This window comes from Notothenia rossii, assembly GCF_949606895.1.
Source record: "Notothenia rossii genome assembly, chromosome: 9".
NCBI classification, from domain to species: domain Eukaryota; kingdom Metazoa; phylum Chordata; class Actinopteri; order Perciformes; family Nototheniidae; genus Notothenia; species Notothenia rossii.
In genome coordinates this window covers 34,978,631-35,006,467 of record NC_136907.1, presented here as the reverse complement: position 1 = coordinate 35,006,467, position 27,837 = coordinate 34,978,631, and the positions used below count along the sequence as shown (strand labels likewise).

The window sequence follows — 27,837 nt, the reverse complement described above, 5'->3', positions numbered from 1 at the left end:
CTGCACCTGAGATAGAGCGTGCCCACCGCGCTCTGCGTCCCATCCCGGACCTTGGGCACCCTCCGCGGCATATCATCATACGTTTTCTCAGATGGAGCGATAAGAACGAGGTGTTTAAGATGCTGGTGTCTGCTAAAGGAAAGCTGACATGGGACGGACATGATCTTCGCATGTTTCAGGATTTCCCAATGGAGATACAGCGCCAGCGGGATTCATACAGAGAGCTCCGTAGCATACTGCACAAAGAAAACCTACGTCACGGCATCCTGTACCCTGCCAGACTCATCGTAACCATCAACGAGGAGACTTTCATATTCAAAGAACCCAAGGAAGCTGAGAAAGTTCTAAAAGAAAAGAGACCTGATTTATTTGGGATGTGACATTACCACAAGACTGTGAGTCGGCCTACGCCCCCACCGCACACACACACACACACACACACACACACACACACACACACACACACACACACACACACACACACACACACACACACGCACACGCACACACACAATCATTTACACTGATGCACACGCATACCCGCACATACACTGACTCACAGTCGCACACACCCTCATTATGATTTTGATGCAGGCTATACTGTAATGAAACCCCCAACGAGTTAGCAAACTTTTGGTTAATGGCAGACAAATGATTAGGCCTATTGAAGGACTGGATTACCTCTCAGCACCTGAGCTCCGCGGCTCTTCCTTTTCTTCACGGATAGAGATGGAGGACCATCTCAATGTATTTTCCGTCTTATTGCCTTTTGGCCATATATTTTTAGTTTTTCTGTGTATGTGTGTATTGTTAGGGGGAAGGGTGGTAGGATCTCTATGTTTTTTATGTAATCTTGTGTTGTATTGTCTACGACAGGGGTGGGGAACCTCCGGCCTCCGGGCCGTATACGGCCCGCGAGACCATTTGGTACGGTCCTCGGGGTAATTTATAAACACACGCAAAAAAGAAAAAAATTCAAGAAATCTAGACCGCAAAATAATTAAACAAGCTTGTTTTTCCTGGCCAAGGTAAAGGTCCTTGAACACAACACGAGCCTAACGTGTCATCACGTGGTATATGTCTTGTCTGACGGGAGTGTAGTTCTAACGGAGAGCACCAGAAAGCGGCTCCGGGCCGGGACTTCACAAATTGCAATACCCATAAGGAGCTGTACACATGCCGCAGTTTTTGCGTGGCTGTGTCTTTAGTTGAAAGCCCAGTGGCGATCTGTTCATCTGTCATACTGATCATACAGTCAATAACGTTGTTGTTATTAGCATCTGGTTAGCTAGCTATGCTAACGAATATAAGAAGCTTTTTCTCCAACCAGTGAGGTAAAGGCACATCTTTATATGATCATTATAGTTATAGAAAAATAAGAGAATAAAGTAAACAGGTATACAATACTAATATGACAGTAAAACAAAGTTGTTATTAATAAACAAGAATACAGTTTAAAAGGGAATTGATTTGTAAAATATCCATAAAGAAAAAAATCTGCTTCCAGTTCTGTTTCATATGGGTGTTGAGAAATGTATCCATAGATCTCTTCATGTTGCTCTCAAAGTGCACCAGATTGATGCTTTTAACTTCAACATTTAAAAAAAATCTTCATGGTGGTGCATGCCCCCAAACCCCCCTAGATGAGGTTAGATCCACCTAGACTTGCCACCCGTTCCTTGAAATACGTATTTGTTACGTAATTGGGAATTAAATGTTGCGTTCCGTATTGAACCAATACGGAACGCAGTTTGTCCCGTATTTTCACAATCTGTCCCATGCACGTCTGTCACACACACACGTGAACACTGAACTAACAATAATGAACAAAATAAAGGACAGGAAATATTAAAAACAGCAAAATATGTTGGCGGGAGGTGGGCAAGACCTTCCGCGGACTCTCCTCTCTGCTCTGCCTCTGTGCCAAATCCTGTCTGTCTGCCTGTCAGCCCGGCCCGGCCCCTTTGCGCTGCCTGTCGTCGTTACGCTCGCTACGTTACGTCATTACGCCGCTCTGTCGCGGCGTGATTTTTAAAAACAAATGCAAGATGTCTTCAGATACGCCACCTCATCCTCAAAAGAGGAAACACCGACAACAGAAATACAGACGAGAATGGGAAGAGGCAAACCAGTGGCTTGATAGGGTCCCTGAAGATGACTACAAGGCAAATTGCAAAGCATGTCGCAGAACATTTTCAGTGTCGCACGGTGGGCTGTCTGATGTCAAACAGCACGCAGCCGGGGATCTCCACTCAAGAAATATCAGAACACAAAGGAGCCAAGCACCAGTGTCACAGTTCTTCATAGCTGAAACATCTCCTGAGATTGATTCGGTATGATATGGGACCAGGGGTGGGTAGAGACTCTACCCACCCCTGGTCCCATATCATACCGATATGATTTTAAAGTCTATTAAATAAACGTGTATTTAATATTATCAATATAGAATGAAATGTAACCATAAAGAACATCTCTGATTCAGAATCAGAACTCTTATGTTGTTATGCTAATGCTGCTCATTTGAAATTATTCCTAATAGATTAACAGCAAATAAATACTGTGAATAAATAGGCCTACTGTGAATAAATACGATTGATTGATTGATTGATAAATAAAATAAATAGTGACAACAATATGAAAGTAATAATCTGACATCATCCCATTCCCCCCTCTAGATTACTGCAGCTGAGGTGACACAGGTATACCACACAGTAAAACATAACCTCAGCTACAACAGTGCTGACTGTGGACACAAGCTCAATCAAAAGACTCTATCTGATTCCAAAATGGTGAAGAAGATGACTTTGGGGAGAACAAAGCAAGAGGCACTGGTGAAAGACGTCCTGGCCCCGAAGGCAGTGGGTGATGTTCTCAAGATCTTAACATCACCACCCCTCCCATTCTCCATACAGACCGATGCTTCCAATAAAGGGAACAGGAAGATGTTTCCCCTTGCTGTCCAGTACTTCACTCCAGAGTCTGGTGTCACCAACAAAATGCTGGACTTCATAGAGAATCCAGATGAGTCAGCTGCTGGGATTGTAGCTCTCCTGGAACAATCCCTTGAGAAATTTGGCTTGTCAATGGATCAAGTGACTGCATTCAGTGCTGACAACACAAATGTCAATTATGGTATTCACAACTCTGTTTTCACCAACCTGAAGAGAAAACAAAACGATCTGCTGCGAGGAAACTGCCATGCCCACATAGTGCACAACACAGTGAAGCACGCCCTTGACAAGCTTACTGTAGATGTGGAGAATGTTGTGCTGAAGGTCTATGGCCACTTCTCCATTTCAGCAAAAAGAAGAGAGTCACTCAAAGAATTTTGTGAGTTTTGTGACGTTGAATTCCAAGAGATCCTATGACATGTGACAACCAGGTGGCTCTCCCTCAATCCAGCCATCCATCGGCTGATGCAGACCTGGACTGCACTGAAGTCGTACTTCATCAGTCTAGGAGACGAGTGTCCCAAGCAAGTGCAAGCTTTGTTAAAGCTCAACAGAGACTCAACTGTGGAAGATGAAGACATTGTGGATATTTACCTTCTTTTCTGCAACAATATACTCTCCCTCTTTGAGGAAGTAGTAAAGAGCCTGGAGAGCAATAGAACCACCTGTGTTGAGTTGTATTCCATCATGGATGAATTCAGGCAAAAGCTCATACAGAGACGAGACGACCAGTTCCATGGGTACCTAACAAGGCAAAAGCTGCAGCGCCTCCTCCCTCATGACGCACACATGGCAAGGGGCGAATTCACTGCATTCCTCAATACAGCCATTTCACATGTTGAGAAATGGTTCGACTTCTCCGAAGAGAACTGGCTCTTCTCACTGCAGCCTCTCTTACTCCAACATGACAACCTGACCTTTAATCAAATTGAGAAGGTGGCTACCAAACTCAACCTCATCAATAAATTGAAGATGAATGAGCTTTACGATGAGTGCACCACAGCCAATACAATCCTGAGGAGGCTCAGAGAAGAATATTCTGATGCATGGAAGTCCAAGGGTGTGGCTGTGAGGTGGATGGCTGTGTTTAAAGAAGTGGATGTGCCCAACATGCTCTCCATCATGAGACACATCCTGAGCATCCCAGCATCCACTGGATACGTGGAAAGGATCTTCTCCAGAATGACCAACAAGTGGAGTGACTGCAGGAGCAGGTGCTCAGTGGAGCTCATCAGGAGTGAGCTCCTCATTACTCTGAACTTTGAGCAGACCTGTCCAGAGTTCCACACCACAGCTCTGAAAGACAAGGAGCTGCTCAGTGCTGCAAGAAGTAACAAGAAGTACTCCTGGAAGAAGAAGTGAGGAAGAGAGGGGACTGTTTAAACCTGTTCTAACAAAAAAAAGGACATAAAGGAGTTGAGGGAAGCTATGCACTTTATTTTTTATCTGTTTATTAGTTTTATGTTATGCACTTTCTTTAGGCGTATCTTGACTCCACTGGTGGCTCCCAGTTATGAAGCAGAGGGTATGCGGCCAGGTTCAGACTTGGCTCAGGGAGTGATGTTATCAATCTTTTCATTTGTCATTTTGTTCAATCAGATAATCATAACAGGTTCACAAAAGTGTTTCATTTTAAGATGATTCGTAAAAGAGTCCTCAGGCAGGCTTTGTTACAGCTGTTACAGCACTTTATATGCATATAATACAGACTAGCATATGCTCAAGTTCAGCCTAGGTCAGTCTAATCACCCGTAACACGTTTACAAGTGTGTTTCATTTCATTGTTTTCTGCCTTAAGTTTAATTGTTCCCAAATGTTACACTTAAAGCACATTCTATTGTAGCTTATTTAATTTAGGTGCTGTTCTGTTTCAGTTAACGTGCCCTATGCAGGCAGGCTTTGTTTAATTTACTATGGCTATGCTCAGGTTCAAATGTTACACTTAAAGCACATTCTATTGTAGCTTATTTAATTTAGGTGCTGTTCTCCGGTTCAGGCTAGTTCAGCCTATGCACAGTATGTATTTAAACATACAAGTTTACAAGTTCATTGCTAATAAAGCACTTTAAACTAAGTATGACTACAGTAAATGCTTTCTTGACTACCCCTTCCTTACTGACCACCAAGTGACCCCAGGGCCCAGAGGCTATTATGGTATGTGAAATCATGTCAATTATTTAAATCAAAGCATTTTGGTTCATATAAAAAATAGATATATTTCTATGCATTTCAGGAGTTTCGGACACCCGTGCGGCGTGAGGGGTGTTCCTTATTTCTATTTCTGAAAGGTGGCAACCCTAGATCCACCCCCACCCCACTTAAATCATGTCCACATGGATATGAAACTAAATACATTTGCACACATCTTGTGTCCATATCTTTCTGTTTTGGTGGTCATGCCACGGTGCATGAATGCGCGGGTCATGGTCAAATATCTGGATTAAGAGGTTGCTTTTTCTTTGCACAGCATGAAAGAAACGCGAAATGAATGGGCTGTGATTTGAGTTTTTTAAGCACACGTTGAGTTCAATCATTTGTACGGCCCTCGAAGGATGTTGTAAAAATTGAAATGGCCCTTGAGAGGAAAAAGGTTCCCCACCCCTGGTCTACGGTCTTGTGTTGCTGTTTATATATTTCCCCTCCCCTCCCTTGATGCGTGGATGACACCCTTCCAATTTGACCAAAATACTAGCCGGGCGTCCGATATGATTGTTACCTTACTTAAATGGATACACAATTGAACACAATTATTTGTGGAATTCAGAATCCAATCAAAAGACATAAGATTTTGTTGTACTTAAAGTCTCTAAATTGTGATATTGCTATGCTACAGGAGACTCATTTGAATGCGATTGAATCTAAAAAACTAAGACAGAATTGGGTAGGGCAGATATTCTCTTCCCCTGGAGGAAAAGCTAGTAGAGGAATCAGTATTTTAATTTCTAAGAATATGCCTTTCAACTCATCCAATGTACATGTTGATCAAGAGGGAAGATATGTAATTGTCTCAGGTTTGCTACAGAATGAAATGGTGACATTAGTGAATGTGTATGCTCCAAATAGTTTACAATCTAAATTCTTTACCTCGCTGTGCCCAAAGATATTGCAGTCCATAGAGGGTCCTCTTATTATAGGTGGCGATTTCAACTCTGTCTGTGACCCTATAGTGAATAGATCCAGCCACCCTCTCCCTTCAGATAAAAACATTTCCGCCGCGTTGAGGGACTTCCAATCGAGCTCGGTATTACAGATGTGTGGCGCCTAGTGCACCCAGATGCCCGAGAGTACTCTTTCTATTCCGGTGTGCATAACTCCTACTCAAGGATAGATTACATAATGATGTCTTCAAATTTGATCCAGAATGTTATTGAGATCAAAATGTATAGTATATTATTAAGTGATCATGCATCATCATGTATCCGTCACATTTTTACCTCCAAGCAACCCTTGAAAATCCAAACAGTGGCGACTTAATACATCTCTACTCAAAAATGAAAAATGTACACTGTTCATTAAAGACCACATTTTTTTTTCTTTGAGATCAATCTAAATTATGTACCAAGCGTTGCCAATGTCTGGGAGGCTTTCAAAGCAACATACAGGGGCTGGTTAATTAGTTGCTCCTCGGCAGAGAATAAAAAGCGCAGAGAGGTGAAATCCCAATTAAACTTTAAACTCAATATGCTAGACCAGTGCTTCTCAAAGTGTGGTCCGCGGACCACTGGTGGTCCATGAACGCCCCCTAGTGGTCCGTGAGTATATTGGTAACATTTCACATTAGAAATACATTTCAGTTTCCCGCACTCTCACGGGAATATCTCCGCAATGGAGCAAGGTTAAGTTTCACTTTCGATTGCATGATATAGCCCATCGCAACACCTTCATCACACATGTTGCCACTTGTTTGTACCATTTTCATGCGATTTGTATCTGTTCTAGAAAAACGATGTGTTTTTTGATATTTGTGGAGTTAGGTGGTCCGCGAGTGTTTTTCTTATTGGTTAAGTGGTCCTTGGTATGAAAAAGTTTGACAAACACTGAGCTAGACCCATCCAATTTAGATCTAAGGAACTCACTTCTCACCGCTAGGACTCATTTGCAGAAACTCGTACATGAGGAGACAGCTTTTGCTCTTCTTCGTTTACGAAGAACATACTTTGAATCCGGAGACAAAGCAGGGAAAATGTTAGCTCATAGATTGAAACAAATAGAAAACAGACAGATTATTCCAGCTATCAGAGATGAGCATGACAGGCTACAGTGTGATGCAGCCAAAATCAATGAATCTTTCAAGAATTATTATTCTAAATTATATAGCACAAAAAATTACTTGAATGAAGAAGCCTTAGATAGCTTTTTCGGGGGTTTCAACCTCCCTAGCGTCAGCTTGGCTGACAGATATGCTATGGATACACCTGTTTCCCAAAAATGAAATAGAAAACGCAATCATGAAGATGGCATCAGGAAAAACTCCACCGGTTTTGGAACAGAGTTCTATAAATGTTTTAAAGAACAGCTTTCACCATATTTACTGTTGTTATTAAATGAAATATTAGAATCTGAAGCCATGCCTCCCTCCATGAGCAGGGCCATTATTTCATTGTTGCCTAAACCGGGCAAAGATCCTTCTTTGATGGGTAACCACGCCCTTTAAGCCTTTTAAACTGTGACTACAAGATTCTAGCCAAGATACTGGCACTCCGTTTGGAGAAGGTGGTTCCATCTATAGTGCATCTAGACCAGGTAGGTTTCATTCCAGGCCGCCAGTCATCAAATAACATGAGGAGGGTTTTTCAGATTATCCTTGAAGCAAGCTCCAGCAATTTGCCAATGATTGCAGCATCACTAGATGCTGAGAAAGCTTTTGACCAAATAGAATGGGCATATCTATTTTACACGCTCAAAAAATGTAGCTTTGGGCCCAAGTTGATTAGCTGGTTAAAGGCTTTGTATAGCGTTCCCTTCTCTTCTGTTAAAATTAATGGACTATTCTCAAAACCTTTCCCCTTACACCGTGGTGTGAAGCAAGGGTTTCCAGTTAGTCCCCTCATTTTTATTATGGCTCTAGAACCATTAGCCTGTGCAATTTGCTCTAACGGTGACATACATGGTGTGAACATTCATGGACACGATTTCAAATTAAATATGTACGCTGACAATATACTTCTTACTTTGAGCAAGCCAGCACTCTCTATACCCGCAGTTCTTGATATGATACATTTATTTGGCAGCTTCTCTGGATATAAGATAAATTAGAACAAGAGTGAAGCAATCCCACTTAACTCATAAGCACAACCTAATGAACACCCCCTTTATTTGGAAAACAAATGGAATGAGGTATTTGGGAATTAACATCGTCTCTCCCATCTCTAAAATCTTTAGCCTTAATGGCCCTGCTATTTTCCAGTCCATTAAGGAGGACATCAACAGATGGATGGCCATAGCACTTTCTCTATGGGGCAGAGCAGAAACCTTGAAAATGAATGTTCTCCCAAGGCTTTCTCATATTATCCTTCTTGAATTCCCACTAAAATGGTTTAAAGATATCAAATCCCTATTCACTCAGTTCCTTTGGAATAATAAAAAACCCAGAATCGCACATAATAAGTTGATCATTCCAAGATCAATGGGAGGTTTGGGAGTCCCGGATGTATTCCAGTATTATCTGTCCTTCAATGCAAAGTATCCATTATCGTGGGCGTACAAAAGTGCCTCTCCGGTAGGCAGTTGGTAATGGCTGGAGCAATCCATCATGTCTGTAAACCAAAACATATCTCTGGCATCAATGTGGTACTGCCCAAAACCACCACCCCCAATGGATAATACCATCGTCCGCTTTTCATGCTCTATTGTAGAGCAACTGCACAGGAGACTCAATATAGAGGGGCTCTCTTTACCATCTTGCCCCATTTGGAGTAACCCCTGTCTTTCTGCAGGAGGAGGCACTTTAAGTAATAATATCTGGCAGAAGGCTGGTATTACTACAATTGGACAGATTTATAGAGACCAAACCCTTCCATTTCAACAACTCAAAAATCAGTATGGTCTCTCAGACTCATCTCTTCTATCATATGCACAACTAGCATCTATTATTAGTACAAAATGTAAGGAGGGAGCCATGCCTGCTTCATGTATGGAAGAGGACCAGCGCCTCAAGAAAGCAATCATATCATCAGGTGTGGTCTCTAATATTTATAAATGATTATCTAGGGCTGCCCCGAATACCTATTCTCCTGTCCAACTTTCCTGGGAGCATGCCTTGAATATCTCTCGGTCTGCTTTGCAATGGAACTCCATTTGGCAGTCAGCTATGTTCTCTTCTAAATGGGTAAGATTCAGGATCATACAGTTCAAAATTCTCAATAGAGCATACATCACCCCTGTTACAAAATCCAAGATGGACAATAAACACAGAGACTTATGCTGGCATGAATGTGGCAAGCGAGGTACATTGTTGCACCTACTCTGGGAATGCCCAGCGGTAAAAAAAAAAAAAAAAAACTTTGGTCAGAAGTAATATCATTAATGTCTGAATCTTTACAATTTAATTTCCCTACATGTCCCATTGCATGCCCACTGGGTCTCAAGCCAGATGGCAATGTTGCAAGGACTGCCGATCGGCTCTGGACAATGGGCTGTTTAGCCACAAAAAGACTCATCCTACTTAACTGGAAGGAACGCAAACCAGCTTGCTTTATAGGGACTCATGGCTGAGGGAGTATCTGGACCTACGGAACATGGAGCGTACAGCTTCTTTGCTGGGGGATTTTGAGGGGAGACAGGAGGATTGCGGTTCACTGTCCGCAGCTCCCCTATCTCCTATCTCCTATCTGACCCTGTCAATATGGCATCTCCTGTGTAATGTATTGTGTATGTCACAAACAGCTGTCTTAGGAACTCATCCTTGCACCCCCCCCCCCCCCCCCCCCCCCCCCGTTATGTTTTGTTTAGTTGTCTGTTGCTACATGTTTTGTTGTATGTTCTGTTATCTGGAGCAATGTCTGTTTATTTTATAACTGAAAAAAAACTATATATATATATATTTAAAAAAAAACTATTACCTTATTCAGCTATTTCAGCACATTGAGGCTTTACATGTTGTTGTTTATACCTTGTTTAATCCTTTTCTTTAAAATATTAAGCTTCTTCACTATTTGTTCTACTCTTCCAGTTTAACATTTCACTTTCAAGTTATTGCAATGCATTTGAGCTGTAACATTTTGATTTAAATCATTTCACTTTTCTGCATTTCTCCACTAAGTTCAGCAACACACTTACTTGGTCTCTGTAGCTAAAAGCAGCTACCATTCAGCTAATAACATATTCAGCTTTTTCTGCATTTTCAGCTAAATTCAGCCACAAATGTTCACAGTTTACAGCATTCTTACGCATTTTCTGCAAGAAATGCATTTTCTAGTTGTGCTTTGAAATGCAGTTAAACAGATCATTGGTTAACTAAATGCATCTTGACCCCTGCACGATACAGTATAGTGCTTTCTTTCATCACTACATATGAATGCTATGAATCAAGTCTCATACGGCCATGGTGAGTTTATGCTAAATAGATTAAGGTTGCAGACTATAAAGTGGAATTGGAACATATGACATTTAATACAGAATCATTCCCATATAAGCTTCTAAATGTCTGTCAGCTGGTAAAGCCTGCCTGTTACAATAATGATAATATAATTGTTTTAATACCCTTCAATGAGAAACTATACAAAGTTATAAACATCAAAGACTGTAATTCTTACTTTTCAGTGAGATTAGGTGTTACAGGTTTGCTGCACAGTTTAAAGGATCGGTGCTGGTTGTCTTTAACTCTCCCGTGACATGGCTGCAGAGCTCAGAGTCAAAATACCTCATCAATTAATGCAGATAGAGCACCTTCATAACATCACATCAATCTTTAGGAATCATTATTCCTTACCATAATACAAAGTATTATCGCAAACACGGGAACTTTGAACTCATAAATACAAGTATAGCTTCATGCATCCTATTACATTTATTTTTTAGGATTTGGAAATAGGATTTAGCAGGTGGGGGCGGAATCGTCAATCAAGATTGAGAGGCCAAACAATCTTCGGTTACGCTGAAATACTTCAGTAAATAAGACCTCCATTGAATATAAAACAGACCCTTCTAGCAAGCTCAAATACTCAATGTTGTCAACATGAAATCAAGTAATACCTCTTTTTGCAGTCGCGAAAGCACTAAGCCAATCAGACATGGACAAAAAACAGGATCAGTCTATGTGTCGAGGGGGCACTAGCTACACCCCTCTGCATTTACAGTATTTCAATTCAGGGCTTTATTGTCACAGCAGCTACAGTGTAGATGTGTCAATGGAAATCTGAAGTCCCAGGCTCCTCCAACAGTGCAACAGGAATATATAGGAAATACAACTAATAAAACAGATAAAGTAGTGCAACAGAATGTTTTGAAATGTGCCAGTAACTACAAATGAAATAAAAATAGTGCAAGAGTCTTTATACAAGTAAATGGAATATGATTGTAGGAGCCATTTTCCTTAGATTATAGTATTTTATAGTACCAGTTCACGACACTGCCCCCTGGTGTATTATTTGGAACAGTACACCAGGGGGCAGTGTCATGAACTGGTCAGAACCTGCCTATACATGGATCCAGAAAGGGGATACCAAAAGGCTAAATAACTTCTTCAAGAACATTATGGTAATGAGTTTAAAATTGCTAACGCATACATTGAAAAAGCCCTATCATGGTCTCAAATCAAACCTGAGGACCCCAAGGCTTTACAGGCTTTTGATTTTACTTAAGAGGATGCTGTAATGCAATGGAGGAAATCACCTACATGGAGGAATTGGATCTTTCTTCAAATCTTAAATCCTTGCTTACAAAGTTACCATACAAACTCAGAGAGAGGTGGCGGTCAGAAGTCTACAGGCTAATGGAAAGGCGGCACAGCAAGGTCAAATTCAGCGATGTTGTCAAGTTCATTGAGCATCATGTAAAGATATTAACAGACCCTGTCTTTGGCTGTATACAGGACCGAACTTTCAACACAGCAAAGCTGGGCTTCAAAGCAAGTATTAACAAGAGGCCAAAATCCACTAGCAGCAGCTTTGCCACCAGTATTACAAACATTGACTTCCAGTCCACATCTCCCCAGCTTCACAGCAGCACCTCCCAAGCTTCCTGTTTGTATTGTTTAGTGGACATACAATGGATGCATGTTTCTCACTCAAAAAGAAAATGCACAAAGAAAAGATAAGCTTCAGAAAGGAAAGACAAATCTGTTTTGGTTGTATTGTACCAGGTCACATGAGCAAAAACTGCAATAACAGCTTAACATGTAAAGTATGCAACCAATCTCACCCTACTGTGCTCCATATAGGAAAAGAAAAGGAAAGAAAATTGGAAAGAGGTGAAAGGTCTGAAACCTCAAGGACCGGAGAGAAGGCTATTCTAAAAGCATGTGGGCATATTGGGGCTGGTGAAGTGGAAGAGAGTGTGTGTTAACTATTGTGCCTGTTAATGTAAAATCTAACAAAGGAAATCAAATTATTCAAACGTACGCATTCCTTGACCCTGGAAGTACAGCTTCATTCTGCACAAGCAAGCTCATGAACCAGCTTAACATGTCAGGAAAGAAAACAAACATCCTTCTTCGCACCATGGGCCAAGAAAAGACAGTGAGCAGTCATATCATCACAGGACTGGAAGTGAGTGAGCTACATGGCAACAGGTTCATCCCTCTCCCAGAAATCTACACCCAGAAAATCATTCCTGTCACCAAACATAACATTCCCAATCAAAAGGATCTATCAATGTGGCCATACCTCAGTCGAATCAAACTCCCTACCATTGATGCAGAAATCGGCATGTTGATTGGTATCAATGCACCCAAAGTTATGGAACCACTAGAAATTATTAATAGCCAAGGAGAAGGCCCATACGCATGCAGGACTTTACTGGGATGGGTGGTCAATGGCCCGTTGAGACGAGGAATCGCAAAGGACAGCAATACCGCCTCCGTGAACAGAATTTCTTTGGTCAATTTACAGGAGTTACTGATCACAAAATACAACACAGACTTCAGTGAAAAGACCTATCGGGACACAAAAGAAATGTCAGCAGAGGACAAGCAATTCATGCAAATAGCAAAAGACTCAAACATTGTGGATGGACACTAAAGTCTAAGATTACCTTTCAGGAGGAATGATGTTTCAATGCCAGATAATCGCCTTCTCTCCAGCCTGCAAAGAAAGCTTCGTAGGAATGCATGATTTCATGAGGAATATACCAGATTTCTCAGTGATGTAATTGACAAAGGTTATGCTGAAGAAGTGCCACAGGGGCAGCCTAAGCAAAAGGAGGGTAAAGTCTAGTATATACCTCATCATGGGGTCTACCACCCCAAGAAAAGAAAACTCAGAGTGGTCTTTGACTGTGGAGCATCATTCAAAGGCACATCCTTAAACTCCGAACTGCTGCAGGGTCCTGATCTCACTAACAGCCTTTTAGGAGTACTAACCAGATTCCGCCAGGAGCCAATAGGAATGATGGGGGACATCCAAGCGATGTTTCACCAAGTCAAGGTGCCCGAAAAAGATACAGACTTTTTAAGATTCTTGTTGGCCTGGTGGGGACACAAGCCTTCCCCCTTCTGAGTACCGCAGGAGTTTGCATCTCTTTGACGCTGTGTCATCACCCAGCTGCGCTAGCTACGCATTTAAAAGAACAGCAATGGATAATAGGAAGTACTTCAGACCTGAAGTGATTGACACAATACTGAAAAACATCTATGTGGATGACTGCCTAAAGTCTGTTGCTACAGAGGAAGAAGCTATCCTGCTGGCCAAAGAGCTCACAGCTGCATGTCAGATGGGAGGTTTCCACTTCTCTAAATGGATAAGCAACAGTCGCAGGGAGCTGTCCTCAATTCCCGAAGCTGACAGAGCTAAAGAAGTGAAGGAGCTGAACCTGGACAGAGATCCACTCCCAACTGAGAGAGCACTTGGAGTTTAATGGTGTGTGGAAGAGGACCATTTTACATTCAATGTCAGCATCAAGCCACAACCACACACAAGGAGAGGAATATTATCTATAGTGAGCTCCATCTATGATCCTCTTGGGTTCCTTGCACCCTTCACTCTGCCTGCCAAGTTGCTATTACAAGAGCTGTGTAGCACTAGCTACGGCTGGGATGAGAACATACCTGAGAAGTAGGGTTACATGGAAGCTAGATCTTCAGAAGATTACTGATTTCAAGGTAAAAAGGTGCACCAAGTCCAATGACTTTGGCCAACAGATCCAAGCAAAACTACACCATTTCTCAGATGCAAGTAAGCAGGGGTACGGCACAGTGAGCTACTTGAGACTGGTAAACCACAATAACAACATTCACGTGGCATTCATGATGGGAAAGGCAAGAGTAGCTCCTCTCAAGAAGATCACAATCCCCAGGATGGAGCTTGCTGCTGCAGTGATGGCTACAAGAGTGGACACATTACTCAGAACAGAGTTGCAACTACAGTTGGAAAGCTCTCAGTTTTGGACTGATAGCCATCTGTGCTCAAATACATTGCAAACCAACACACAAGGTTTCACACATTTGTTGCAAACAGGATCTCCATCATCAGGGAGTCCACAGAGATAACCCAATGGCACTATGTGAACACAAAGATCAATCCTGCTGATGTCGCCTCTAGAGGAAAAAAAGGCTGACACATTTATGGAGAACAGAACATGGATCCATGGCCCAGAAATGCTCTGGAAGTCAGAAAAGGACTGGCCGCTGTTTCCCCTGGAATCCATCTCTCTCTCCCGCGATGATTTAGAGGTCAAAAGAAATGCTATTATCAACACAGTTATAGTCACAGAAAATCCTACAGGCAAGCTACTCATGCATTTATCCAGCTGGAGAAAACTGAAAGTTGCAGTAGCATGGATCCTGAAGTTCAAAGAAGGCTTGAAACGGCTCGTTCAAAGGAGAAAAGAGCTTATTTCCACTTTAAATGACTCCAACACCGATGCTCAAAACAAAAGCAATGTTGAACAGAAAATAGAAAACATGAAGGCTAAACTGGGTGGACAGACCATTACTCTGGAAGATATTGAGAAGGCAGAAAACTCCATCATAGGCCAAACCCAAAGACGGTGTTTTCCAGAGGAAATGACAGCACTGCTAACAACAAAACGAGGTGTCAAAAATACAAGCAGCCTCTACAAACTTGATCCAGTGTTAAAGGATGGAGTGCTAAGAGTGGGAGGACGCCTGAGGAGGGCAGCTATGCCAGAAGAAACTAAGTTCCCTGTCATACTGCCACAAAACTGTCATGTGTCAACTCTCATATTAAGGCACATGCATGAAAGAACTGGACATGGAGGAAGAAACCACATCCTCTCTGAAGTTAGGAAGAGGTATTTGATAATAAAAACCAACTATGCTGTAAGGAAAATATTGGGAGATTGTGTTTTGTGCAGACGACAAAGAGCCAAAGTTGAAGAGCAGAAGATGGCTGACTTACCACAGGAAAGGCTTGAGCAAGACATGCCTCCATTTACCAATGTTTGTGTGGAATACTTTGGCCCTATTCAAGTCAAAAGAGGACGTACCACATTAAAGAGGCACGGAGTGCTGTTCACGTACATGACAAGCAGAGCTGTGCACATTGAGGTCGACAAGCTCACTTGATACAGACCCATGCATCGACGCGTTGAGAAGATTAATATGCAGAAGAGGTCAAGTGAAACATAAAAGATCTGACAATGGGACCAATTTTGTTGGAGCTCAGAGAGAGTTAAAGGAAGCCCTCTCCATTCTGAACCAGCATAGAATTCAGGAAACTCTGCTGCAAAAGGGCATAAAGTGGAGTTTCAACCCCCCAGGAGCATCCCACCATGGAGGAGTATGGGAGCGTCTGATAAAGTCTGTGAGGCAGGTTCTCTATTTTGTTTTGAAGCAGCAGACTTTGGATGAAGAAGGGCTACAAACCCTTTTATGTGAGGTAGAGGCAATTTTGAACAGTCAACCAATCACAACAGTCTCAAATGACCCTCAAGACCTGGAGCCTCTAACCCCAAATCACATCTTGCTCTTAAAAACCAAGCCAATTCTGCCCCCTGGAGTTTTTGACAAGAAGGACCTGTACGTAAGACGCCGATGGAAACAGGTGCAATACATGGCAGACCTATTCTGGAAACGCTGGTGCCTGGAACACTTACCCCTCATGCAAGAAAGACAGAAATGGTGCAAGGAGAAGAGAAGCTTTAAACTCGGAGATATAGTAATGGTAGTTGACCCTACTGCTCCCCGTAGCTCTTGGATCCTGGAAAGAGTGCTAGAAGCTATGGCAGACACCAGTGACGTGCGGTGAGGTTCATGGCTGGTGAGGTACTGACTCTTTCAGAGTCAGATTTACAAATATTATATTTGGCCTTAATCAAAATATTCGGCTATTTTCAAAAGCTTTTTTAGTCTGATGCTTCGATTCATTTTAAACAGACCGATCAACAAAAGGATACCCAAAATCTAAATATTGGATTGTTCTTTCTTAGTAAGATCCCATTTTCATTACAATTGTGGTCTTACCTTGACTTGAAGATGAAGTCCATGCTCTCCTTCTGGACAACAATCTCTATTACTTTTTTGTAAAAGTCCTCCTTATCTTCCTCTAGTTTGAAAAGTCTAGTTTGTTGTTTGCGCCTACCGTCTCTGTGTAGAATAACAGTAGCAACAAGAACCTGTGGGCATGCGCGCCCCCTTCAGTGCGGCAGAGGTTATGGCTGCCTCCCCTGGTGCTTTTGTTCATTGCCGTTGTATGATGTGACCAGCGAGCCTAAATATCATATACGTGAAATAAGTTATTTAGAGACTATGGATGGCGAGGATAAATGTAATAAAGGGATCTACAAACATTACATTGGTGACATACAGTGAGATGGTAACAGGCATGAGCTTAGGGCCTGCTTTCCAGACAGTTTCTGTGGGGTGACGCATTCTGAGGTGAGGCAGAGCTCATCTGTGCCTCACCTTACCCCACAGTAACTGGCTTGAGCGCGCTCACAAAATAAGTGCCCGCGTTAAATTAGTGCCCGCGCTCCAGCAAGTTACTGTGGGCTTACGAGAGGCAGAGCTCGTCCCTGCCTCACTTCTCATCGCTACCCGTAGTTGTAGCGGAGCTCTGCAAATTTGCTGATTTTGACTATAAAAAGCGATTGGAATCATACATAAATCACATTTACAACACAGATCAGTGGAGACATTTTATTATTATTACTATTTAGTTTTTCTTTAGTTGATTTTCCGTTACATTGGAGTATGACAGGAGAGGCTCTGCCTCCACTGACTGCACGTCGCTGGCAGACACTAAAGGACTGGTTCGAGCTGTCAAAGTTAAAACACAGACCAGTATGCTGGAGAGGCCAATTACCAAGATATGTCTGCTGTTAGAATGTGAAGAGTGACGGCAGCAAAGAGTCTTCTTCCGTTGATGGCACGATGATATCATGTAGACAGGATGAGTAACACCACACAATTCATATTGATAGATGACTGGATTCAAGAAATGAATAGAAATCCGGACTGTATAGGCTCCTTTTTTTTGTATATTTGATAATTGTTTTTGTGGTACTCCAAAAAACCATTAGAGGCCGGTTATGTAGGAGCCATTTCCTTAGATTATAGTATCTTATCTTTTTAGAGTATAACCTGAGATTCTGTGGTGTATATTATTTATTTAATATTTGAGTGCGTTACTCTGCAGGTCGAGATGCTGCAGCATAAAAGGAGAGGTGCTGCAGCCTACTGGTGCGGCTGACTGAAGCAAACAGTTTTTAGACCTTGCTGGTTGAGAGCGTCACAGCTTGGTTCTTCTGCCTTTAACATTGAAATATCAGTTTATAGGAGAAATAGTTAGTGAAAAAACTAAATTTGTGATTGTTAAAGCAGTAATATTACAAACATTTTCACTACCCCAACTTGCGATGTTTTAATTGTTTTATACAATGTTGGAATGCAACTAAATGTTTACTCAAGTCATCAAATCAAATCAAGTTTGATTTATTTAGCACATTTTTAAAACGATTTTTGGTCAAGCCAAAGTGCTGTACATACAGTAAAAATACTTTGCAATAAGGACACTTTACAACAAATATAACAGCCCAGTTTGTACAGAATATCAGTATGAGAAAACTACACCCTCTGTCCTTAGACCCTCACATCGTACAAGGAAACACTTCCAGAGAAAAACCCACAGTTTAAAGGGGAACATAGGAGAAACCTCAGGGAGAGCAACAGATGAGGGATCCCTCTCCCAGGACGGACAGACGTGCAATAGATGCCGTGTGTAAATCGAAGAGTCCTGTGCTTAGGTAATGAATTTGAGTTACAGTATACTTTACTGGAGTATTTTCACATTACGCTTTATCAAGTTAAAAAGTAATACAGTAAACAATTAACACTGTAAATATTATTGATCCCAATTTGGGAAATCATTTTGTTACAGAAGCATCCTCAATGTGTTCAGACAAGCGTACTTCCAACGTTCAAAGTTAAAGGAACAGTGGCTACACTACCTGAACGTGGCAGAAAGAGGAAGCCATGAGCGGCTGAAAGACTTGGGCCGTTTCTCAATCGCCAGGATGCTTGCTTGGTAGCCATGTCTTCCGAGTCACTTGCTTCAGAAGCTAGGCAAGAATCCTTCCTGGCATTCGGAAAACGAAGAGTGGAACAGGCTAGCAAGTGTGCGTCATATGAGAGGCCCCGCCTTACATATTCCGCCACAGATTTGGGGAAATTGGTCCGTGCGCAAAGCATTGTGGGGATTTTAAGGACGCGAAGTCTACGCATGTGAAGCCTCGAAATTACCCCAAACCAAGGACGCGGCCTCGGTGGAATTCCAAGTATGCTGGAGATTGGAACAGTCCTTCGGTGGCACTCAATGACGTAGCATCCTTGAAATATTGGCTTTGAAGCCAGTTTCCTTGAGATTGAGAAACGGCCTTGGTATCAGCAGGCACTGAGGTTTCAGTTTGCACAGTAAGGCGCATACTTAGCACTGAAGGGCTCCATGCTGCTACCCAAGACGTACAACACTACTGATCTAAAAGAACAAGAAATGGAAGATTCTAGAGTGGCCGTCAAAGTCACCGGACTTAAACCCCATAGAAAATCTCTCGTGGGAGTTGAAGAAGGTGGTTGCAAAACCCAAGAATATTGCTGAATTCTAGGCCAAAAATAATGATTTGAACAGTATCTTTTTAACAGTTGATTCCCCTGAACTTTAAGTATAATTCAATTGAAAAAACAATTAAATTAAATTAAAAAGAATTATACATTTATATCTAGCCTACATTTAAATAAATAATATCAAAATAATAAATACCAATAAAGAAGATCAACAGGTAGGTACTTCCACAACCTACTAAACATATATAAATATGATAAATACAAATAAATTAGATTATTGGCAAAGTATTCAGCGGAAGCCACATATTTTTCAACTTCCCTACGGCATGTGTCATATAGGGCAGGCAGGGCAGATCTGGTGAAATGATGCCGAGATGGTATTGCGTAACGCTTTTCCATAGTGTTAACCATGTGTCCATAGTGTTAACCAGTTGTCCATAATGTTAACCAGTTGCTTAAACCCCTGGTTGCTAACCGTGCTAACTGGGCATATGTCTTTAGCTATGTAGAATGTGATTGCATCTGTTATATCTTTGTGTCTTTGCGAGCTGGTTGAGTAGGCCGTTGCACTGTTAAACGGGCAGCAGAGCTGCTGTGTTTAGAAAAAGAGAGAGAGAAAGAGAGAGATGCTGAGCGGTACTGTGCAGCGATCAGCTGATCCGGAGCAGAGAGAGAGAGCTGCGGTCCTCCTTTCCTCACAACTCTTAATAATCCCGGTACCGGACAATTGTTATTTGTTCTTACTTCGCAACCCTGCCACTGTGCTTGCTACTAGGGATGGTGCATCTCATCACTAGTACTGCGCATCCCATTATGCTTTTTTACCTTAAAAAAAACAACCACTTGGACCTTTCACAAACAGGCCTTTTCACAAGTGTAGTAGTGTTCTCTATCTCCAGGGTACAGTACAATTGTATAACACCTCACAGTTAAAAAATGTAAGGATGCATTGCCTATGATTAACAATGTGCAAATAGCAACTACCATAGTGCAATGCCCATACAGCTGCCAGCCTGATGTGCTTAACACTCATTCATAGGATAACTCACCAGTGAGCAGAAAGCAGTGGTTTCTATATGAACAATAAAGAATACAAATAACCTTTCACAAACAGGTATTTCATAACTGCTTACAGTAAGGAAGACATTTAAACTATTATTGGCCGTCACAGGCTGCTGTAAACTAAACACCACTCTCTGACAGAACACCTCACCGAGTGATTTAACTCATACTGTATGTCTAACTTTCAGGTTTCTGTTTTCAGCCGCAGACCCCATGCCTCCTCTTTATGTGCGTCGCTAAGTTCCTCCTCCTACTTTAAAGCGGCACGGCATCGTTTACAATTTGCGAGCAATTTTTCAAGTTGACCGTCTTTCTAGAACAATCCGAAGTATTGCCAAACGTTTGATTTGTAGGTATTTTTCGGTGCGCTGTGTTTCTCTTTTTACATTGCATTTAGCTGACGCTTTTATCCAAAGCGACTTACAATAAGTGCATTCGACCAGGAAGATACAACCTTTAAGAAAACAGAATCATATAAGTACATCAGGTTTCATAGAGCCAAACATTTCAAGTGCTACTCAACTGGCATTTAGAAAGCCAGCCCTTTATTAGTATATAAGCGCTCTGTTAGTAATTCTATCGCTCGAAGTGGAGTCTAAAGAGATGAGTTTTCAGTTTGCGTCGGAAGATGTGTAAGCTATCTGCTGTCCTGATTTCAATGGGGAGCTCATTCCACCATTTTGGAGCCAGGATAGCAAACCCACGTGTTTTTGCTGACGGGAACTTGGGTCCCCCTCGCAGTGCGGGTGCAGCGAGCTGTTTGGCTGATGCAGAGCGGAGTGCACGTGCTGGGGTGTACGGTTTAACCATGTCCTGGATGTAGGAAGGGCCAGATCCATTCGCAGCATGGTATGCAAGTACCAGTGTCTTGAAGTGGATTCTAGCAGTTACTGGAAGCCAGTGAAGGGAGCGGAGGAGCGGTGTGGTGTGGGAGAATTTGGGAAGGTTGAAGACCAGACGAGCCGCTGCATTCTGGATGAGCTGCAGAGGTCGGATGGCACATGCAGGTGGACCAGCCAGGAGGGAGTTGCAGTAGTCTAGGCGTGAGATGACGAGAGCCTGGACCAGAATCTGCGCTGATGTCTGGGTCAGCTGGGGACGTATCCTCCTGATGTTGTAAAGCGTGTATCTGCAGCAGCGGGTTGTAGCAGCGATGTTTGCAGTGAAGGACAGTTTGTTATCTCTTTCTCCTCGATTTCCGTGTGTGTTGATAACTGAGACTCTCTGCCTCCGTAGAGCGAAGCAAAGATCAAAGATCGTCTCTGCTGAGTGCTGACAGGATGAGGGGATATTATATGAATGAATCGTTTTTTTACCGATGCAAAGACGCTACAATCGATGCATTGCGAGTTCAACCCAAACTGTAGCCGATGTGCACTCTTTCAACCGGTGCAATCGCATCTTGAACGTTTATGCCGGTGCACCGATACAAATCGGTGAATCTTAACATCCCCACTTGCTACACGTCCCGTCCCGTCTAACAGTACAGAAAACGGGAGTGGCGACTTGTCATTAGGGGCAGGTGCACAGCCCCACCTGCTGTCAGCAGAAATTAATACAAATAATAGTTCAAAACATATGTATAAAATATGTTAAAATATATTTTAAGACCATGTTTAGTCGTCTGATTTGTCTCTACATTGCTGTTTTAGTCTGCGTTCTTCTAATTATTGTCCACAGTGTGCCTATTGAGCCGTGTTGAGCGATGAGGGGCATTCCCCGATCTGCCCCTCTCTCTCTCTGTCAGAATGAATGGGTACTGTGCATGCTCAGAGTCTTTTTGTATTCAATGTGTGCGGCAAAAAAATAATCACAAGTGGGGCACAGTGCTGGCAACCCCACCAAAACATAATCTCATAATTCAGAGCTGACAGCGTATAGCGATACAAATCAGTAAAACTGAAAGAAAATGAATGAAGTTGAACATCTACTTCAGCTTTGGTAAGTTCATTTTATGTCATATATTTTGTTGATCTTCTGTGTTTTGCCTATAGGCTATTGCTCTGCTGGATCGATTGATATTGTGACCTCGGTGATGAGTGCCTGTGTTTTCCTTATATTTACAGTCTATGGTGTTTAATGCTGAAGCATTACGGTTGTTGTTATTGCTAAGAATTGCTTTGTGATGGTGCCCTTTACTGCATGTATTAAGGTACATTACAATAAGACATCCCCACGCTGTGTACGTAAATGTATGCGCTGACAGTGTTGCTCCCCCTTACCTTTGATGTTTTCTGATCAAAAGTTGTGTTCAATGGCATTAAAACGATAAAAATGCTGCCGAAAGTTAATCCAATGTGTCTGTGTCACTTTGAAATGATTACTGATAATCCGTCATTCCATTTTTGTCAAAACCCCTAAAAAACAGAGATTTGTTGTTGTTTTCATATAGAGTGTGTGAGGAATAGGCCTGTCGCGATAATCGATAAATTGACTTATCGTACGATAAATAAAAATGGACTCGATAAATTTTCTGAGCTCGATAAATTGCCGTTTACATGCGTGTTTGTTTACATAAGGATGTGACCAGCATTTTAGCTAGGAGCGCTGTGGCTGCCAGACGAGCTGTGGCTGCCGTCCATGCGCGCTGTGAGGGGCGGGGCTGACACACAGCCAGGTCAGGACACTCCGTGTGCACGTACAGCAGCGTAGGAGCCAAATTAATAATATAGCGACAAGTGGGAGACAACGTGTGACTTACTCGCGGGGAATTTAAAGTGAAATGGAATTGGTTACAAAACATACACATCTCGATTCTCCGGTGTGGCAGTATTTTGGATTCAAGCGAAATCAACGAGGCCAAACTACGGACTTGAATGAGCCGGGCGGTGTGTCGCATTTGTTTAAAAAAGGTAGCGACAAAAGCAGGCAATACCACGCATTTTAAACTACACCTAAAACACAACCACTCCATTCCGTTTTCCCAGCTGGTAGCAAACACGGCAGCTGGAGATGGAGATGGAGAGCCCCCACCTTCCCGACAGTTTACAATCAAATATGCATTTGCCCGACAATGCAAACATGTTGGTGTTCCTTGCTCGAAAACTTCGAAAAACAGATTTGGATATGGCCTGTTGAGGCATCTGAGTCTTTGTATGGACAGTGGACTGTACACATAACTTGTTTTAAGGAGATATTTTTTGATTGTGAGACAATGTGTGCTCATATTGATTTATATATATATATATATATATATATATATATATATATATATATTTATATTTATCTATCTATCTATATAGAGAAGGATAGATAGATGGATTGAGAGCTCAGGGGCCGTATTCACAAAGGATCTTAGGGCTAAAAGTAGCTCCTAACTGGCGAATTTAGGAGAAACTCCTAAACATAATGGGCGTGTCAGTCTTAAATTTAGGACTCCTAATTTTATTCACTAAGAGCAATTAACAAAGTATTTTAGGCCTAAAAGTAGCACCTAAGTTTAGGAGAGCTTAAAAGTCCTTGAGAGGACTCCTAACTCAGTAAGACCTATTCACAAAGAATCTGAAAATGGCTGCGAGACGAAATGTTTTGGAGACAATGGAAGACTGTGAATTGATCAAGAGATATAGGCTAAATCGTGAGGGTATCACACTTGTTGTGGAATTAGTGCGGGATGCAATAACATCCCCGACTAACAGGAATAACCCGATTAGTCCGGAAATACATTTTTTGGCAACACTACGATATTTAGCAACAGGGAAAATGCAACTTTGCAATGCCGACGATTTAGGAATATCGCAACCATCAGTCAGCCGTGCCATAAACCAAACCATCAACGCGCTCTCTAGGCCACATATCATCCAACAGTTTATCCGGTTTCCTTTGGACAATCAACAACTACACAGGATGAAAGCCAACTTCATGGCAATTGCAGGTATGCCCGGTGCTATTGACGGGACGCACATAAAAAGAATTGCGCCATCAAAAGATAAGGACGTGTTCGTCAATAGAAAGAAAGTACATTCCATCAACACGCAGATTGTTTTCCTTTCATCATGATAGGGGGACTTGAACGGCGGTATGGGCTGTTATTGAAAGTGTTTAAGTGCTGGAAATATGCTCATTGGATAATAGTTTGCAGGGTGCTTTTAATTTCCTCCTTGATTTAATGCAATTTACGTATTTTTATTGTTTGCTCTCTCTTTAACGTGCATATACAACGTCATTATCGTGGTCTGCACAAACTTGTCATCATGCGTGTATTCTGCTAACTGCACTGTCCATAACTATTTGATAGGAATACATTTCTAGCCTAGGCTATTTCCTTGTTTTTCGGTGATTTGGTGGGCTCGTTTGTGGGATGTTGCGGATGAGTTTCACAGAGACCGCCTGCTCTGAACAACCAATTACCGTACTGACCGCTTCTAAACTCATGCACGAGAATCGACGTAATCCATAGCGACGGCGTCTCACTCTTAGTGATTTACCCTTAGTATGAGTAGGTCTCAGCGGCTTTGTGAATAACTTTTAAGAAAAAATTCCTACGTAAAATGTTTTAGCGCGAGTTAGGAGCACTCCTAGCGGTAAGATAAAATGCTTTGTGAATACGGCCCCTGTTTTCCAGCCTGAGTCTATTTAATTTATGGTTTTGGTTGTGTGTGATTTAATTAATTTATTATAATTTAATTAATTTGTTTTATTTATTATATATCATTTATATATTTTAATATTATTTCACATTTAATTTGCAATGTTGAATGTTCAATAAAAAGTTCTGTTTGAAAGGATGTACTAGAATTATTATGATATATTATCATTATGTCAGTGGTCTAAAATGGTCTTACAATGGTGCCGACAATATTATCGTTTATCGCAATAAGTTCCAGGAACATTTATCGTCCAACAAAATTATTTATCATGACAGGCCTAGTGAGGAATACAACCCAGCTTCTGGTTTTGGGCGTGCTGGCATGCATTCACCAATGGTAATGTTTAGATGGGTTTTTAGGAACTTCCCCTCGATTCTATTGGCTCTAACGGTTCAAAAGAGGTGTCAATCATCAAAATCGACCGAGGGGGTCAGAGCAGAGTTCCCGTTAGAATATTTTTTTGCCGGTCAAAATGTCCGTTAAAGTTTAAATCTTCCGGACAAAATTAGAAAAGTGCCGGTCAAAGGTATTTTTTGTTATTTATTACCAACAGATCATCACCAACAGATTAACGCACAATCAACCCATACAGGACATCTCTATCTATATCTATGGCTCTTTCTCCACATTAAGTGTTAGACATTAGAATTGACTATTCTTGTCTGTCACATAATCTTTTGTCTGTCACATAAGTGGCGCAAGTGATGCGGTATTGTATATAGGGGGAAAAGACTTTTGACCGGACATTTTGACCGGAGAGATTTAGATTTGCCGGTCATCAGCATATTTTACCGGCAGTCCGGTAATTACCGCCTAACGGGAACTCTGGGTCAGAGATATGGCAAATCCACCCAAATGACCCCAGAAGAGTTTTTTTGCTAAACCTCTCTAAAAAGGTCAAATGTCACTTGTTTTGCATCAATCTTGATATAGGGTACTTATATGTTATAGTTTGGATTCCTAAAGCTTTTAGTCAACTAAACAATCATTCAAGGGTGGTTTTCAATATAAGTAATGTTTTGTTTTTGGACGGACACATTTACTATGTTCAATCTGATTTTACTTTAAAATAAAACAATTCTATATTGATTCTGACTTTTCTACACCCAACTCACAGGTTTATCATTGCTTTGAGAAAAAAGATTATTAATTTACCCCTTTTAGAAGTGAAGATATAGTCATTTGTTCTGGGAATGTCATTTTCGAGCCTGAGACCTGAAACTGGCTCGAAATACACTTTTTGTTATATTCCATGGAATGCTCTTAACATCCCGATAGCAATGAATATCTGAAGTGCTTTGACAAAAAATCCGTAAAAAAATTTCATCTGTGGAAGCCGTAGTAATGTACAAAACACGACCAATCATCTAAGCCGGCCCGGCTAAAGTAACTGGATGGCCTACCTGCCTGTCAGCCTTCCATTTGTGCACAAACTTATCTCGTGCCCTCATTGGTCATGTGCATTTTCTGTGTGTGTTGGAGGAGGGGCTCTGTAAGGAAGTGGCAGATTTTTTCCGTCTGTGTATTTTCAAATTCTAGCGCACTCGAGCTGGTTTCTCCAAAATTACCTACCCCACCTTTAACTGATTAAAAAGCACCAGAAGCTTATATATATAAACATCTAGGTTGTTCGTGCCCCACCACTTTTGTACGTATAAAAAAAAAACACTGGAAAGCGGCGAGATGCATTTGCTTAGGAATCGATAAGCAGAACCGAAACTAACATTTCTAAACAATACTGATGGAATTGAAATATTGGAACCCTACTCACAACCTGGCCGAGAGGTCTTTTAGGGAGGGGCAAAAGCGCACACGCGGGCAGGATGTATAAAGCAAGACAAATTGAGAACATAATTGCAAAAGGGAATGCAGCAAAATAATAATAATTGTTTTATCGAGATTAAAATACGATTAATTGCACAGCCCTACTACACAGGCAGGGCCAGACTGGTACAATAAGTCAGGCCGGGAATTATACACCTAGCCAGGCCAAGCCCTGTTTTTTTTTGTTGCCATTTTGCTGGATTTAATTGTCAATATTTACAGCGTTGCTGCCCATAGTGATAGCACTATAGTTTAAATCTACTACCCAAAAATAAACATGCGGACATGGGTTACTATTTCAAAAAAATCGAAACACTCAGAGAGTCCTTAACCTCACCTGAGCTGTAATTATCAGCCTCTCATTCTGACAGGAGAGGACTCTCCCTCCACTTTGTTGTTGAAACAGCTCCTTAAATCCGTTAGCGCAGCTAGCTAGCAGCAGATGCTAACAACAAAAATAAAATTGACCGGTGCGCGCTCTCTCTCTTTCTTGCTCGCGCGCGCCACACAGAGACCAATTGAGGGCTTTGATTTATGATCGGTATGAAAGTGGCCATGTCGGCAGGCTACATATTGTAGACAGACAGTCACCCTGTGTGAGGAAGACCCACATCTGCGCAGCGTTGCGCTCTCAATACATACAAAAAAAAAAAATCCTCTGGCCAGCAGGCCACTTAACAGGCCAGGCCATCGGTAGGACTGGGAGGTTTCCCGATGGCCTGGCTTGTTAAGTGGCCTGCTGGCCAGTCCGGGCCTGTACACAGGTGGTCATGTCCGACTATCACAAGTATGATCATAAATAAAAATAGGCCTGTAAAATAGGCTTGTAGAAAAACGGCTTATGCCACAATATGATAGCAACTAGTCAACATAGTCAGATTTGCTTCGGTTGCTATTCTAACATCACCCATCTAATTCCTGAGACACTTTACAGTTTTTCTCGATTGCTAACACACTAAAATGCTACATAAAGCACAATTATTTTAACTGACACTCAAAGAGCAAAACATCGGCTCAAATCTCCAAAACACGTTTTCAGCTTTTCACACAATTTGCAAATCAACATGGCACTTTTTGCAAACCACTGCACACGTTTCTCCACGTAAAACACAGGAATCTGACATAAAGTCACATGTTAGCAGGTTTCAAACACTGATATTCAAAATGCCTCACACATGGACCAATGATCAAGAAACACGTTCCACCTGACCAAACACCTGATGGCATAATTGTT

At 41.8% G+C, this 27,837-nt stretch overlaps 2 protein-coding genes across 31 annotated transcripts in view; both read left to right on the top strand.

Annotated features, from left to right (window-relative positions):
- The window catches only part of dlg2 (discs, large homolog 2), a gene marked incomplete at its 5' end in the record, with an annotated part of 449,978 nt that overhangs the window by 185,870 nt on the left and 236,271 nt on the right, over positions 1-27,837 (top strand). The gene's annotated exons all lie outside the window — the stretch shown is intronic.
- LOC307019452 (uncharacterized protein) lies at positions 1,665-4,328 on the top strand. Its single transcript, XM_079650396.1, has 2 exons — positions 1,665-2,333; positions 2,676-4,328. The coding sequence occupies exons 1-2, from the start codon at positions 2,049-2,051 to the stop codon at positions 3,366-3,368; spliced, it is 978 nt and encodes a 325-aa protein (XP_079506522.1). The 5' UTR covers positions 1,665-2,048; the 3' UTR covers positions 3,369-4,328.